Source organism: Protobothrops mucrosquamatus, unplaced genomic scaffold (genome assembly GCF_001527695.2).
Source record: "Protobothrops mucrosquamatus isolate PMUCROS unplaced genomic scaffold, P.Mucros_1.0 scaffold145, whole genome shotgun sequence".
Classification (NCBI taxonomy): Eukaryota; Metazoa; Chordata; class Lepidosauria; order Squamata; family Viperidae; genus Protobothrops; species Protobothrops mucrosquamatus.
In genome coordinates, this window is record NW_015386511.1 from 377,650 (window position 1) to 391,790 (window position 14,141).

A 14,141-nucleotide genomic window follows, 5' to 3' on the forward strand; every position below is an offset into this window, starting at 1 on the left:
TGCTCTGTGATCAGGGGAAATGCAGATGCAAGATGTCAGATGCACATCTTCATCTTACTGATGCTGAAGTACTATAAGCTCTGAATATTCATTGACAGTTGCCAACTGATACCAAACATGCAATGGTAAGGGAAGCACTAGGGAATTTTATATTTCTCCTATAGCAGCCAACATTTTAAAATGAAATCTGTCTTTTTTTTCCTTGTTCTTAATTGGAATTAGGGAAAGAGAAAATAACCCCAGCAGCTGGAAATGTTGAATCAAATTATTGATTATGCACCATCAAATCATTGTGGACTTTTAGAAACCACATAGATTTTCTCCTTGAGGAACTGTCTCTAACCTGGTTTTTCACATCTTTCAATGATATCACTTTGGAACTGAATCCATACACCTTGCTGGTGGTCATCCTGTTCTTTTCCCCCCACCCACACCCCTTTTATCTTTCCTAATATTAGAGCCTTCTCCAGAGATCTAGATATTGGTATAATGTGTCCAAAATAGGATAATTTGAGCCTGGTCATTTGTGCCTGAAGTGAGAACACTGGCTTGATTTATTCAATGAGTCTTTGATTCTCAGCCTTCTCCAACTGTATCAATATTCTTTCCATCCTTCTTCTCTAACGTCCAACTTTCAGTTCTCTAGAATGTCGTGGGGAGAATCCCATGATTCTGATCTTAAAATGTTGGATGGCTTTGGAAAAAATCTGGTAATTCTAGGCTTTGTCAGTTTGAATTCATTTCAGCTGGATGGCTTATGGTAGAATGTCTGAAGGCTGCATACAACTTCCTATCAACTGCAGTTGTGTAATCAGAATCCAAAATGGCCTGTTTGTGGTAGCTTTTTTTCCCAGGTTTAAGATAGGAAGTGGAACAGGAAATTCTGGCAGGCAAAATACTCCCATTCCCATTTTTTTATCTTCCCAACCACATCCAAACAGTAGCCTAGGAATAGCATCAAAAATAGTAATTTTAGTTTGTTTTTTCAGGAGGTATTAAGCTTGAGAAAATTCTTTCAAGATGGGGTAGAAAATGTTCATATTGCATTATTTTAACTATGTTTGGTGGAATAAGCTATAATGGCTAGCTTCATACATCACACTAATCCAACCTCCCTCCCCGCAATGTATTATAATTTAGCATTATGTGTAAAGTCAGCTGCAAAGAACTAGACATAGTTTTCTTTATATTCTTATTGGATGCAGATCCATGTTGCTAATGACTTAACCTTTGTCCTATCTATTTATATTTAGTTGGATGCTAGTGACTCAAGCTCTAGCAGCAACCTTTCTCTTGCTAAAGTCAGGCCAAGTAGTGATCTCAACAATAGCACTGGACAGTCTCCACATCACAAAGTTCAAAGAAGTATATCTTCTAGCCAGAAGCAGCGAAGGTACAGCGACCATGGTGAGTGACTTTTCGTTGTCTCAGATCTCTTCTGCTGTAGAAAACCGACACATAGGTGTAGAGCAGTGGTTCTCAACCTTTTTAATGCCGCAACCCCTAACCGGTCGTAAGTTGAGGACTAAACCGGTCGTAAGTCAAGGACTAAACTGGTCGTAAGTTGAGGACCACCCAACCGGTCGTAAGTCGAGGAGTTTCCCTTCCCGGGAGCGCCGCGCATGCATGGTTCCGCCCCCCTGCGCCAGCCGAGGCGTAGCTGGCAAGCAGCAGAGACGGAGCAGGCCGACCACCAGCTGGCCCAGCCCAAGGGAGGTAAGGCACCCACCGGAAAAGGGGAAAAAATGGCGGACAGCCTTGCTTGGCGACCCCCGTGAAATGGTCGATCGACCCCAAATAGGGTCGCGACACATAGGTTGAGAACCGCTGGTGTAGATGTTGAGTCTCTGCCTCCATAGAAAAAGATTGTGCCGCAATGAAGAGTTTAGCAAATGGTTAATCAAAAAGTTTTGAATTTAATGGTGGAGGCCAACTATGTACTATAGCTTCTCTTGTTGCAGATTTAACTATTATTCAAGACAATAGGCGATAAATGTTCATGCCAAATAAATTCTAAAAACTAATAAAGGGATATTTGATGAATTGCTATTCATTATGAAATACATATTTGGACACATTTCTATATATTTAACCCAAATACCAATAGGAATTTATTAGATACAGTATATTGACATATCTCTTGCTATGTCCATTATCTATAGCACAATTTTAAAACAGTATTTTTATACTATATATAGTTTTACTTAAATCTTATCAATAAGAAAAAATATTTATATCAAATAGCATTCTTACCAAATGGATTGGTTTAGTGAGCACATTTTTTTCAAGATTTCTTGCCACAAAACACCTCTTCTTCTAGTTCTGCTGTGTGATGGTACATGTGTATGCGTGTACATTTGTGTTTTTGTTTTCTTTAGGAACTTCATGGTTAATCCTACTCTCATTTCCTTTTCTTCTGTGGATAATTTGTCATTTATTTCACAAAGTTTCTAATTATATATGGGGGCTGCGCAGTGGCTCAGTGGTTAAGATGCTGAACTTGTTGGCTAGAAAGCCGGCAACCCAGCTCCAAGACCTGAACGCCACACGCCAGGGTGAGCTCCCATCATTGTCTCAGCTCCTGCCAACCTAACAGTTCACAAACATATAAATGCAAGTAGATAAAGAGGTACCACTTCGATGGAAAGATAACAGCACTCTGTGATGTAATGCTAGCCACATGACTGCGAAAATGTCTTCAGACAGTGCTGGCTCAATGACCTTGACATGGAGATGAGTGCCGCCCCCTACTAGCAGAGTAAAATCCACAGGGATTCCTTTACCTTTTTAACCTAATTATACAGAGCAATGACTCAATCAGATTTGCTCTGTATGGATATAATAAAAGCAGACATTTTCTTATTTTTCATGAATTTGAAGACTTAATCCCAAACTGCAAAAGATTGGGGGTTTTTTGCTCAGTTTCTAAAAGTTGTGTGAACAAAATTAAAAGCTCCATCTTCTTACACCAGTGCAATTTATTACAAAGCAAAATAGGTTGCATTTGAATTAATTTTCTAGAGGCTATATACCGGTGGTGGCGAACCTATGGCACGAGTGCCACAGGTGGCACGCAGAGCCCTCTCTGTGGGCACGCGCACCGTTGCCCCAGTCCTAGGCCTTCAACTGGGTTTTATAAAACCTTTTTGCTTTAGGTCTCCGCCGCCGTGTGCAAAAAAAAAAAAAGTTCAATCAATCAATTTCAACTTCTCGCGGGAAAAAAAAGATCTTGCAAAGTTGGAATTGATTGATTGAATTTTTTAGTCCCACCCAGTCTGCCGTTTTCACCGAAACCATGCCCACCCAATGGGCCACACCCACCCGTCGCCCGATGATACATAAGTGGGTTTTGGGTTGCAGTTTGGGCACTCGGTCTCTAAAAAGTTCGCCATCACTGCCCTATACCATTTCAGACAGGATGTTGTACTGACATTGGAAGACTCAGGTTCTAATCTACTCTTAGAACAGAAGTGCTGTAGGACAGTCATTTTCCCAGCCTACATCAAAGGACTGTTGTTGTGGAAACAAGAGAAAACTATATATGCTACTTTGAGCTTTTGAACAAAAGGAATGGTACAAATTTCACAAATACATAAATTATTAAATTCCTTCTGACACACTTGCTAAGAGTTGCGAAAGATAAACATGGCTTACTATTTCTTCTTTTTCCTTCAAAAGAGCTAATGCAATCAGGTGTCTTAAGAATGTTTGAAAATTAACAAAAAAAACAAAAAAGTCCACGTTTAATATGTGATTGCATATTAATAGGCATATAATAAAAGCAGCAGTTTAAAAAGTTAAACAATATGATTTTTAAGATCAAGTGGTACCAGGAGCACTATTGCAATACTTACACCACTAGAGGTCATTAACAAGAGTGACAGTGATGTTTCTGTTCAGCATCTAGGCTTGAATCTTGGCTGGAAAAGGTCCAGCAAATCCATTTCATCTCTGCAACAACCTTACTAAAAAAGAAAAGTTGAAGAATGGCTGATAGTTATCTAAAACAGAGGAGTCAAGTGATAACATCTTAAGATAGGGCAGGGACATAGTAATACTTCTTCCAAAGTAGGAGGTAACCCCCACCCATCCACATTCAAGAATGCATGTTCTTAATTGAACTATCTTCACTCTTACAAGAATTAGAACATGTCTCTAATTTTTTACTCTTGGGTTTCAGAGAGAAATGCTGCACTAGTAGTAGAAAACAAAAGAATTGCCCTAGAGAGTGAGAAGCTAAGAAAAGTAGATGTATGGTTGGTAATGTCCTCACTAAATATTTCTTAGATATAGGTAATTATTTCTTAGGTATTACATTTTCATGGATACTTTGCAATCATAATATACAATGATTCTGTATTGTTGTTTTTCAGCTGGTCCATCTATTCCTCCAGTAGTAGCCTATCCCAAAAGAAGCCAGACAAGTACTACTGACAATGACCTCAAAGAAGAAGGGGTTCCATCAAGGAAGTCCAGCAGCAATACAGCTGGAGGAAAAGGAATTGCTCCTGCTAGCCCTATGCTTGGGAATGCAAACAATCCAAATAAAGCTGATATACCTGAGCGTAAAAGAAGTTCTGCTACGCCCAATGTAAGTTGTGGATTTTCTTTAAATTATAAGACTATCTTATTCTTCAATCAACCTTATGTAATAGGAGCAATTTGGGGCAAAACACGTTAGCATGGTATCTCAGGCCTTTTAAATTCTGTGCTGTAATCATTATTCTATAAATTAGCTTAGTAGCCTATTAATTCTAAACTGTATTCTGAATGTGGGTATGATTGTGAGAATCTGTTGATTAGTTTTTTTTCCTTCTGAGTCAACTTTGAGCTTAAAGGTGAACCAAGTCATTGTTATGGTATTGACACAATGTTTTTGATTATTTTTGGACTGGCTATTAGTGTGGAGTTCTGTAAAGCAAATGGACATTGACCAATTTTAGAAACATGATATATACTGCTCACAAAAATTAACGGAACGTAAACCCCTTTAGTTCCATGGTAAAATGTTCCCTTTATTTTTTTGAGCAGTATAGATAGTTTTCCAAAAATACAGTTGGAGAATTACTACCTTGCTTGTTGAAATTTTGATTGTGGAAAGTGAAAATGCTTCTGGTAATAAAAGTTGTTGCTTTAGAGTCAGATAAGCTTTCAGATTTAATAATAATTGGAGGTGAGTGAAACAGAAATGGAAAAAAGAATTGCACAACTTAGTATCATCCAGAGAGCTGATCTATGACAGTGAAGGCATCCTAGTCATGTCCTCACAAAATCATCCACACTGTCTCTGGGTGGATCTTTTTTCCCAGTTCTCCCAGCTTTCTCAAACATAATCAGTCTGACCACCAGCAAATTTCCTGTCTGAGATGCAGTACATTTAGTCCCATAAACTTAAACTCATTTAAAGTTAATACAGAGAATCAGTTTGGTGTAGTGGTTAAGGTCTTAGGCTAGTGCTGCCTTAGGCACAAAGCCAAAGAATGCAATGGGAAACCAGTTCTGAAAAATACTGCTAAGAAGACTGCAGGAACTTGTCCAGGCAGTCCCTGAGAATCAGACGTGTGTGTATCCATGTGTATAATTCTTAAGTTTCACTCCTGGAGAGTGCATACCATTTTCTTTGAAGAAACCAAGTCAAAATAAGGGTTGAGTAGCTGTGCCTTTTCTTTGTATTCTTAATATTTTACCATTTTCAGTGAGTAGCTGTACACTTTTTAAAAAATTTGACACATATTTGATTAATTTCTTCATTAAAATCCATTATTTTGAATTACAAGATTTAGGTATGATTCAGCTTGAATATCCCTTAAAATCAAGAACAACAGAATTAGCGTGCTCATTATTCCCTAGTATTCCTACTTCTTGTATTACTCAACACAAAATGTCCTATCCGTTAATACCCAGTCAGGGATAGATGATCTTCTTGGGTTTCCTCCACCTTCTGAAAGAGAAAATTGTCAGCAAAATTAGTCAGGAATTCTTGAAAGGTCATGCTTTACAGATTTTATTTTTCAATAAATACCGTATTTTCCGGCGTATAAGACGACTTTCTAAACCCTGAAAATCTTCTCAAAAGTCAGGGGTCGTCTTATACGCCCAGTCGTCTTATACGCCGGAATATACAGTATCCATATAATGAACGCTTGGGAAGGGAAAATGCTCAAGGTTGCTTCTGGGAGCGCCGGGGGGGGGAGAGATACAGAGTTGCCGGCTGCGCAAACAGAAGCCCCTTTGTGCAGCCCCTTCCAGTTGCTTCGCCGCGTGTCCCTTTTTGTTTTTATATACATCTATCCATAAATTTATATTGATACTTTGCAAACCCCCCCCCCCCACCGGAGAGTGATTGCATTAAGAAAAATCTGATGTTGCGGGCAGGGGAGAAGGAACTATCTGCTCCCCCCGCCACTTTCCTGGCCGCGCCGCCTTCTCGCGGCCTCAGCTCGCATCCCCTTTTGTTGCAAGCGACCAATCGATCCTCGCTACTCTTCTGCTGCCGCCACCACCTCCTCCACCTCCTCCGCTCTTTCTCCAAAGGCTGAGCCCGCCCCCGCCAGCCAGCCAGCCAGCGAGAGAGGAGCGAGCCTCGGTGGGACGAGTATGCCATCCCATGCCGCCTCGCCTCGCCTCCGCTCACCCAGCTGCCTCGCTCGAGGGCCAACTGGAGACCAGGAGTGAGGAGGACGGACCAGCATCCGAGGGGCCAGGCCGCAGCGGATCGGGCGGTGTCATCGGAGTCGGGCGGCTGGCTGCGCCCTCCCCTATTGTCTCCGCTCGGCACGGGACAGGGTTGGACGGCCGTTGGTGCGGCATGGCGGGTTTGCGGTGCCATGCTCGGGTGGGCAAGGCAGGAGAGGTCTCGTCTGTCCGTCCGCCTGGTTGTCTGGTGCGGGGAGAGCGGGGTGGGGGTAGGCAAGCCCTGCTCTCCGGCTGCCGCAACATGCACCTGTTACCATCGAAACCCAGAAGGGGCGCCCCATGCGACCCTACCCCATCGCCGCGTTCACGGAACTCCCCTCGCACGCAGTTGCATAAGCGGCCAGAGATGAAAGTTTCTGCGAACCTCAACCCCAGCCCCATTACCTTTCTCCACTTTACATAACCTCAGTTCCTGGGAAGCGTTAAGATGATTTCCCAGGCCTGGTTAGCTGAATTTGCACCCTAAGAAGCAAGAAAGGCAGAAGGAGGCCATTGAGAGGAAAAATGGGAATTTTACTGATGTAAAGTGGAATATTATCCTATTTTCTGGCAGGAGATTTTCTTCAAATTGTCAATCTTCAGAACCAATAGACAAAGTTTCCTGATATTTGGGAGTTGATAAGAACATCTAATATAAAAGGCAGTTCCTTCAATCTACCTTAACCCAATCAGGTCCAAAGGCCACATTTTTGTTGTATTCCATTCTGCTGCATCACCTCCCATCATCCACAGCTGAGTGGTAATGGTTTATGAGAGCTGGAATCTAATACTTAAAGAAATCCAACATAACACTGGTTCACATATCGTATCCAGTGCTATTTTGCTTTAATTATGGTTGTTGAATAAACATCAGTACCTACACACATGGGCTAAATCCATAAGCCATGATTTGCAAACATCAGTAGCTGGATATATGTAACCTACATTAAACCAGTCATAATGGTTTAGGGTAATAGAAGAATCTATTTATTCATATCCTGTTCTATGTATACCTCAGTTGAGTGGACAGGAATAATAGGGTTTTTTTTAATCTGTCCAAAAAGAAAGTAAAACATGGCTTAAGATGGGCTTGGTCTCACAAGCTGTCCTCCTGCTATTCAACTACCGTATTTTCCGGCGTGTAAGACGACTTTCTAAACCCTGAAAATCTTCTCAAAAGTTGGGGGTCGTCTTATACGCCCAGTCGTCTTATACACCGGAATATACGGTATTAGAATAATTAAGAACACAAAACATCCTTAACATATGGATCTTCCACATCTAAATTCTCCCTGATTAACAAGAACTAGTCATCAACAATCCTTTATTAAAAGTTCAAGCTCATTTAGTGTGCATTTAGATTATTTCATCTTGACTTTACTTGGGGTGATTCTTGAAAATGCTGGAACATAGTATCTAAGCTTCTGAAAAATACAGAGTAACATTATCATTTTTCCATAATAATCAAACTAAACAACAAAACAAAATGTTATTTATAACATTCACTATTATAAAATGGCAATTAAGACCCATCTTTTTAACTTGTACTTTTAAAATGCATTTGTTTTCTCTGCTATCATGATTGTTTTGTTGTTATCAGTATGGCATTTTCTTTTTGTTATCTATTTTAGTAACTTTTATAGAAAGGCTATATAAAAATACTAATAATAAATGAAATCCATTAAATTAGTAAGCTTCCATCAGAGTTCCATATAGAATAGCTGTCTGTTACAACCCCTGATATGTCTTACAAAGACATATCTCTTCATCTTCTCTCCATCTTTGTCCAGTTATAAACTGCCTTGAGATTTTTTCATTTCATTCAGTAGTAATATTGTTCAAATAATACATAATGCAAGATACTGAGTATTGTGTCAATGTTTTGCACTGCTTAGCTTATCCAAGCCTACTAGGCAGTCATAGAATTATGGAGTTGGAAGAGGATCATGTAGTCCAAATTCTTCTTAAAAACCTCCAGAGATGGAGAACTCAGGAAGACCATAAATAGATTGTTTTATACTATAGATCTTACTGTCATGAATTTCTTCCTTATTTAAACAAAATCTGTTCTAAAAATTTAATTTATTCTATTTACATAGCTACCCATCTGTCAGGTACAAACAACCAGACCCACAATTGAAGAGTTCAGTTAGTTGCTTTATTGCTAAAGCCTCTTATCTGAGTGATACTAGATAAGTTCAAGGGCAGTTGTGGGGAGGGGTGTCTGACTTTATTCTCTTATGCCCATGTAGGGATTCTGACAATTCCCCATTTGACCTCCTTCTCTTGACTGGGCCACTCTCTCTCCTACACTATCTCATAACAAAGACTCTAGACAGATGCTTTCAATGTGCTGTATTGTACTTCTAATGTGCTAATTCCCCTTGTCTCAACAATGATATTTAAAAAAATCTCCCACAGTTGAATGAAAATTGCAGTTTATGTAATCTGTTAAAAGTCCTACAGTAGATTATATCTAGACATTAATTAGTATATAGCTTAAGCAGATTCTTAGTAAAAAAAAAAACAGCCAATGGAAACCATTGCATTTATGACGTCAGAATTTCTCAGAATTTCTTGAAATTTAAACAGATAAAGGGAATCATAATGGAATGGCTTGTGACATTTCTGGCCCACATTCTTAGTTAATGGGATTACTCAGAGGGAGAAAAATCAAAACTTTCCAGCTATTGTTTCCTATTAAGTCCCAATAGGTGCATGTTGATTTCTGATAAATAAGCCCATTGTTTATTTGCTGCATATCTCTTTTTAAACAGTCTTATATCTGATAATTCCATGCTCATTGATAGAAAACTATTCATGACTTGGGTACATTGTTTCTTTGGAAAGTAAGAAGCAAATAATTATTTAACTTTTGTTTTTGTACTGTTGTCCCCACACAAAATATTTTAAATGGGCTTGTGGTTATTTTTTCATTCTGTATATTTGTATCCATATTTCATCATGTATTGTCCAGTATTTTTGCCTATATCCTTTCTGTTTTTACTTTCTTTTCTATTTAACTAGACTTTCTTTGCAGCTGTTAAAAATAGACATTATATTTCTATTTTAATCTGTTACATTTTATACTAATATCCTACAATGATCCCTTCCTTAGGCAATCAATATAAATGTGGTTTTTCTTTTCTCAGAGCAACACTACACCTGGAGCCATGACACGGCGAAACACTTATGTTTGTAGTGAACGAACTCCTACAGACAGACACTCGGTAATTCAAAATGGCAAGGAGAGCAGGTAAGAGTTTCGGAAAGGAGGGTTAGGTACCTATTTCAGGATTATTGAAAGCATATCAGCAAAAAAGTGCTTTTTAGTGAAGAAGATAAGCATGATAAAAGCAAACAATACAGAGATATGCAAAATTCTATCCTAGGCCTGGAATGTTCTGGTATTTCCCAGAACATTCTGTTTTTCTCCTGGAATGTACCAGATTGGGCGATTCCAGGGGAAGAACAGAATATTGTTGAGAACTTTAGAATATTTCGTGCTTGGAATGCAGTTTTGCATAAAATTAATCAATAGCTGAATTATTTAATTTTGTGATTATCTACTTTAGTATATGCTGATTTGTCGTCATTGAAAATAAGATATCTTATTATTGTACATATGTTAAAAAGAAGTATTACTATAGGACAGTAAAATTTAAATATGTTCAAAAATGTCTGCCTCTGAAGACTAACATGCATATTATACCCCACCATATATTTGTTTTCAGTCACTTCTTAACTTTCGAAACTTGATAATTGTTTTCTATGTATGTTCACATTCTATTATGTATCAATATATAATACAACATGCTGTTTTTGATCTCTTTGATCTCTACCTAAATTTAGAGCATAAGTAAACATTTTAATATTTATATGATTGTAAATTCTAAAGTGTAAAAACAGGTAGCAAGTAATAATAATAATAATAATAAAGTTGGAAGGGACCTTGGAGGTCATCTAGTCCAAGTCCCTGCTCAGGCAGGAAACCCTATACCATTTCAGAAGAATGGCTGTCCAGTCTCTTCTTAAAAACTTCCAGTGTTGGAGCATTCGCCACTTCTGGAGGCAGGTTGTTCCACTGGTTAATTGTTCTAACTGTCAGGAAGTTTCTGCTTAGTTTTAGGTTGCTTCTCTCCTTGATTAGTTTCCATCCGTTGCTTCTTGTCCTGCCTTCAGGTGCTTTGGAAAAATAGCTTGTCTCCCTCTTCTTTGTGGCAGCCCCTGAGATATTGGAACACTGCTATCATGTTCCCCCTTGTCCTTCTCTTCATTAAACTAGACATACCCAGTTCCAGCAGCCGTTCCTTATATGCTTTAGCCTCCAGTCCCCTAATCATCTTTGTTGCTCTTCTCCAGCACTGAGATGGAGACTCCACCATTGGGTAGTAGACTGTATTCCTGCCCAATCAGATCAAGTCAGCCAAAGTTGCCACGCCCGTCCTGGACCGTGATCTCCAGTCTTTGACTTGATCTTGCCCAGGACAGACGTTGCAAGTTTGGCTCTAGGCAGGTACAGTCTTTGGTGGATTTCCATTCCCAGTGCTTGCACCCAATTTGAAACTCCCCTCAAAAATTTCCCTGTAGGTATTTCTAACAGAGACTAACGGCTGTTAGTCTCATTTCTGTTTATTTGGGTTTAGGATTGGGCCTGGCAGTGACTCACACGAGGTTTTTTATTCTCCCGTAAGGAGGCCAACGGCTGTTGGTCTCCAAATACCACGAGCCTAACGGAGCTTGCGGCTGCGGCTCTGTAGGCTGATTAAACGAACGGAGAAAGGCCTCGGGGGGGAAGAAGATTCTTTCCCTTGCTCGGCTCAGTTCCTTTTTTAACCCGATCGGGGACCAACGGCCGTTGGTCTCCAGCTATAGACCTCACGGAGCTTGCGGCTGCAGCTCCGTAGACTCGGGCGTGATTTTAAATTCGGGGGAGGGGGGGGAGAAGCCCCTGGATTACCCTTAAACGCCGTTTTCCTTCGCGGAGCTGCGGCTGCAGCCCTCGTGGCCTGCTTGTTCTTGGCCTTCTCATCCTCGTTCGCTTCAGAGATCGGAGGTGCGCGCGTTCGGCCTCCGCTACGATCGGTGAGGCCGGCTAATTGAAGGTTGGAAAACAGTTTTTGCTCCGTTTTTTTCTCGTCGTTTGTCGATCGCTCGTACACGGAGGCTCCAGAGAGTGCGGGGGGTGGTGGAGATAATTTCCCCAGCCCTGCCTGTATCAGGGAACCGCCATCTTGAGCCTCGTGGGATTTAGCTTGGCCGCGACGGCCATTTTGAAACCGTAGTTGGTCTGAGGCAATTGATTTAATTAGTTGGTGGAACGAATTTAACCTAATCAGGGCTAATATCACACATACTCATTATCAGACAGCTTCCCTTTCTCTTAATGGAGGCAATATTGGGTTAACAATATATCTGTAGCAAGATAGACCGCCATTTTGGCCCGGTCGCCATTTTGTTTTCTTGATTTCTACAACATAAAGTTAGGAACATTCCATTATTCTTGTTCCAAGACTCTTCAAGCTTCAATTTGATTATTATTTCAGATTTGGTGTCTCCTGGTTTCTTCCTTTTTTTTCTGATTTGGTTTTGACAAATTGGCACAATACTGGGATTCCAGACACCCCCTATAGCGTGTCTGTCCTTATCCACAGTGTTTTCAGTACGAATTCCAGGCTCCCCTTATAGAGTGTCTGTCCTTATTCGTACTTGGTTTCTCCCTTGGATTCCAGGTGCCCCAGCAGTGTACCTGTCCTTATCCAACCGGGATTATACCTGGGTTCCAGGCGTCCCTGCAGTCCGTCTGTCCTTACCCAGAGTTTGGCATTTTCCTGATAACAGAAACCCCCTATTGTGTTTCAAGGTTATAGGAAAATGGAGGAAACTTCTCTTTCCTCAATGAGTGCCCCGCCTTCCTCATCAGGTACTCCTGGTCCGGAAGGCACTGGTAAAGCGACCCATAAGGGCCGTTCTACCGCCAAAACATCTAAACAGGTTGATAAACAAGCTACCAGGAGGCACCAAGCCTTGGAAAAGGAGTTCTCCAAAGCGAAAAGGAGTTCTCCAAAGCGCAGAAGAGAGCTAGGCTGGAGACTCATGGGTCTGCGGAGTTAAATTTAGAATTACCTCTAGGGGTTTCAACTTCTCCCAGGGGTGTTTGGTCAGGTGGGGATTGCTTCCCCCCTCCCGCACAAGGCGGAGTGGAACAGGTTTCCCCAGCTCCACAACCCTCCACGTCCAGGGCAGCGCAGGGGGGTCCTGAGGCCACCTTTACACCTACTGCGGCGGGGCTCCGCCCAGCAGAACCGATCCCCTTCCTTTCGGAAGAGCGTCTGGCGCTATTAATTAAACAAGCAGTCGACCATGCCCTTGACACTAGGGGCAGGACGGCTAGGCCAGTCTCTTCTCTTCCAACCCCTCTTTCCCAACCTGAGGTGGAGGATCATTACGTCCCATCTTCTCCTTCTGGGTCTGTTGTTTCTGAGGACTCCTAACTCAACCAACCTCCCCCTTGTCAGGAAATTCTAATGTCAGAGGAGGAGGACGTTCCTCCAGAGGCTCCTGCATTTACGGGCTTATTTAACCCTGCCTTTTTTGTCACCATCCTGCGCAAGGCCACGTCTATGGCTCATCTAGGACAGGGATCCTCGTCAACGGAGGCTCCCGCTCTTCCAGATCCGGAGGCGGCTCCAGTTTACGTTGAACCGGTCGCAACACAACACCGTATTCCCTGTCCTTCCCTGTTTCTGACCGCAATAAAAAAGCAGTGGTCCTCTCCGGCATCACTTCCCTTACCAGGTAACACAGATAAGAAACTGTATAATGTTGCCAAGGAGCTGGAGGAAGCATTAGAAATCCCGGAGGTGGACGAACCCTTAGGGCCCCTAGTATCGGCCACGGCCATATCCGGTGAGTTCTCAGAGGCCCTTAAGGCCGAGGAACGCAAGTGCGAGTCCACCTACAAGAGAACGCACCAGGCGGCTGCCTGGGCGATCAAGACCGCGACTTCGGCCTCCTTTTTCACCAGGGCCGCCCTCACCTGGCTTCGGGAGCTCCAAGCCCGAGTTCCTGCGGAGGATGTCCGCACGCACTTGGATCTCAGCAAAATGGTGGCAGCCACGGAATATGCGTCAGACGCATCCTTACAGGCAGCTAGGTTTTCTTCCAGAGCTATGGCGTCCAACATCACTGGAAGACGTATGCTCTGGCTGAAAAATTGGCAAGTAGATGCCAAATCCAAGTGGAAATTGGCTGCGGCTCCCTACCAGGGTTCTAAGTTATTTGGGGATTCGCTGAATCCCTATTTAACAGAGAACAAGGACAAACGTAAGGTCCTTAAAGACCTACTCAAACGGCCGAACAGGAGGGCTGGGTATTTTCAAAGAAAGCAGTCCTTTCGGGGGGGACCTAGATACTCCTATTCTCAGCCCTTTCGTTCCTTCCCGCCAAGGCAGGACAGGCAAGAT

General features: G+C 41.8%; 1 protein-coding gene across 1 annotated transcript in view; it reads left to right on the top strand.

Moving 5' to 3' along the window:
- Positions 1-14,141, top strand: part of MARK3 (microtubule affinity regulating kinase 3) — a 74,647-nt gene that overhangs the window by 45,638 nt on the left and 14,868 nt on the right. The window contains exons 12-14 of the mRNA XM_015813232.1: positions 1,254-1,407; positions 4,374-4,591; positions 9,828-9,931. Coding sequence (XP_015668718.1) covers positions 1,254-1,407; positions 4,374-4,591; positions 9,828-9,931 — 476 coding nt within the window. The remainder of the gene's footprint in view (positions 1-1,253; positions 1,408-4,373; positions 4,592-9,827; positions 9,932-14,141) is intronic.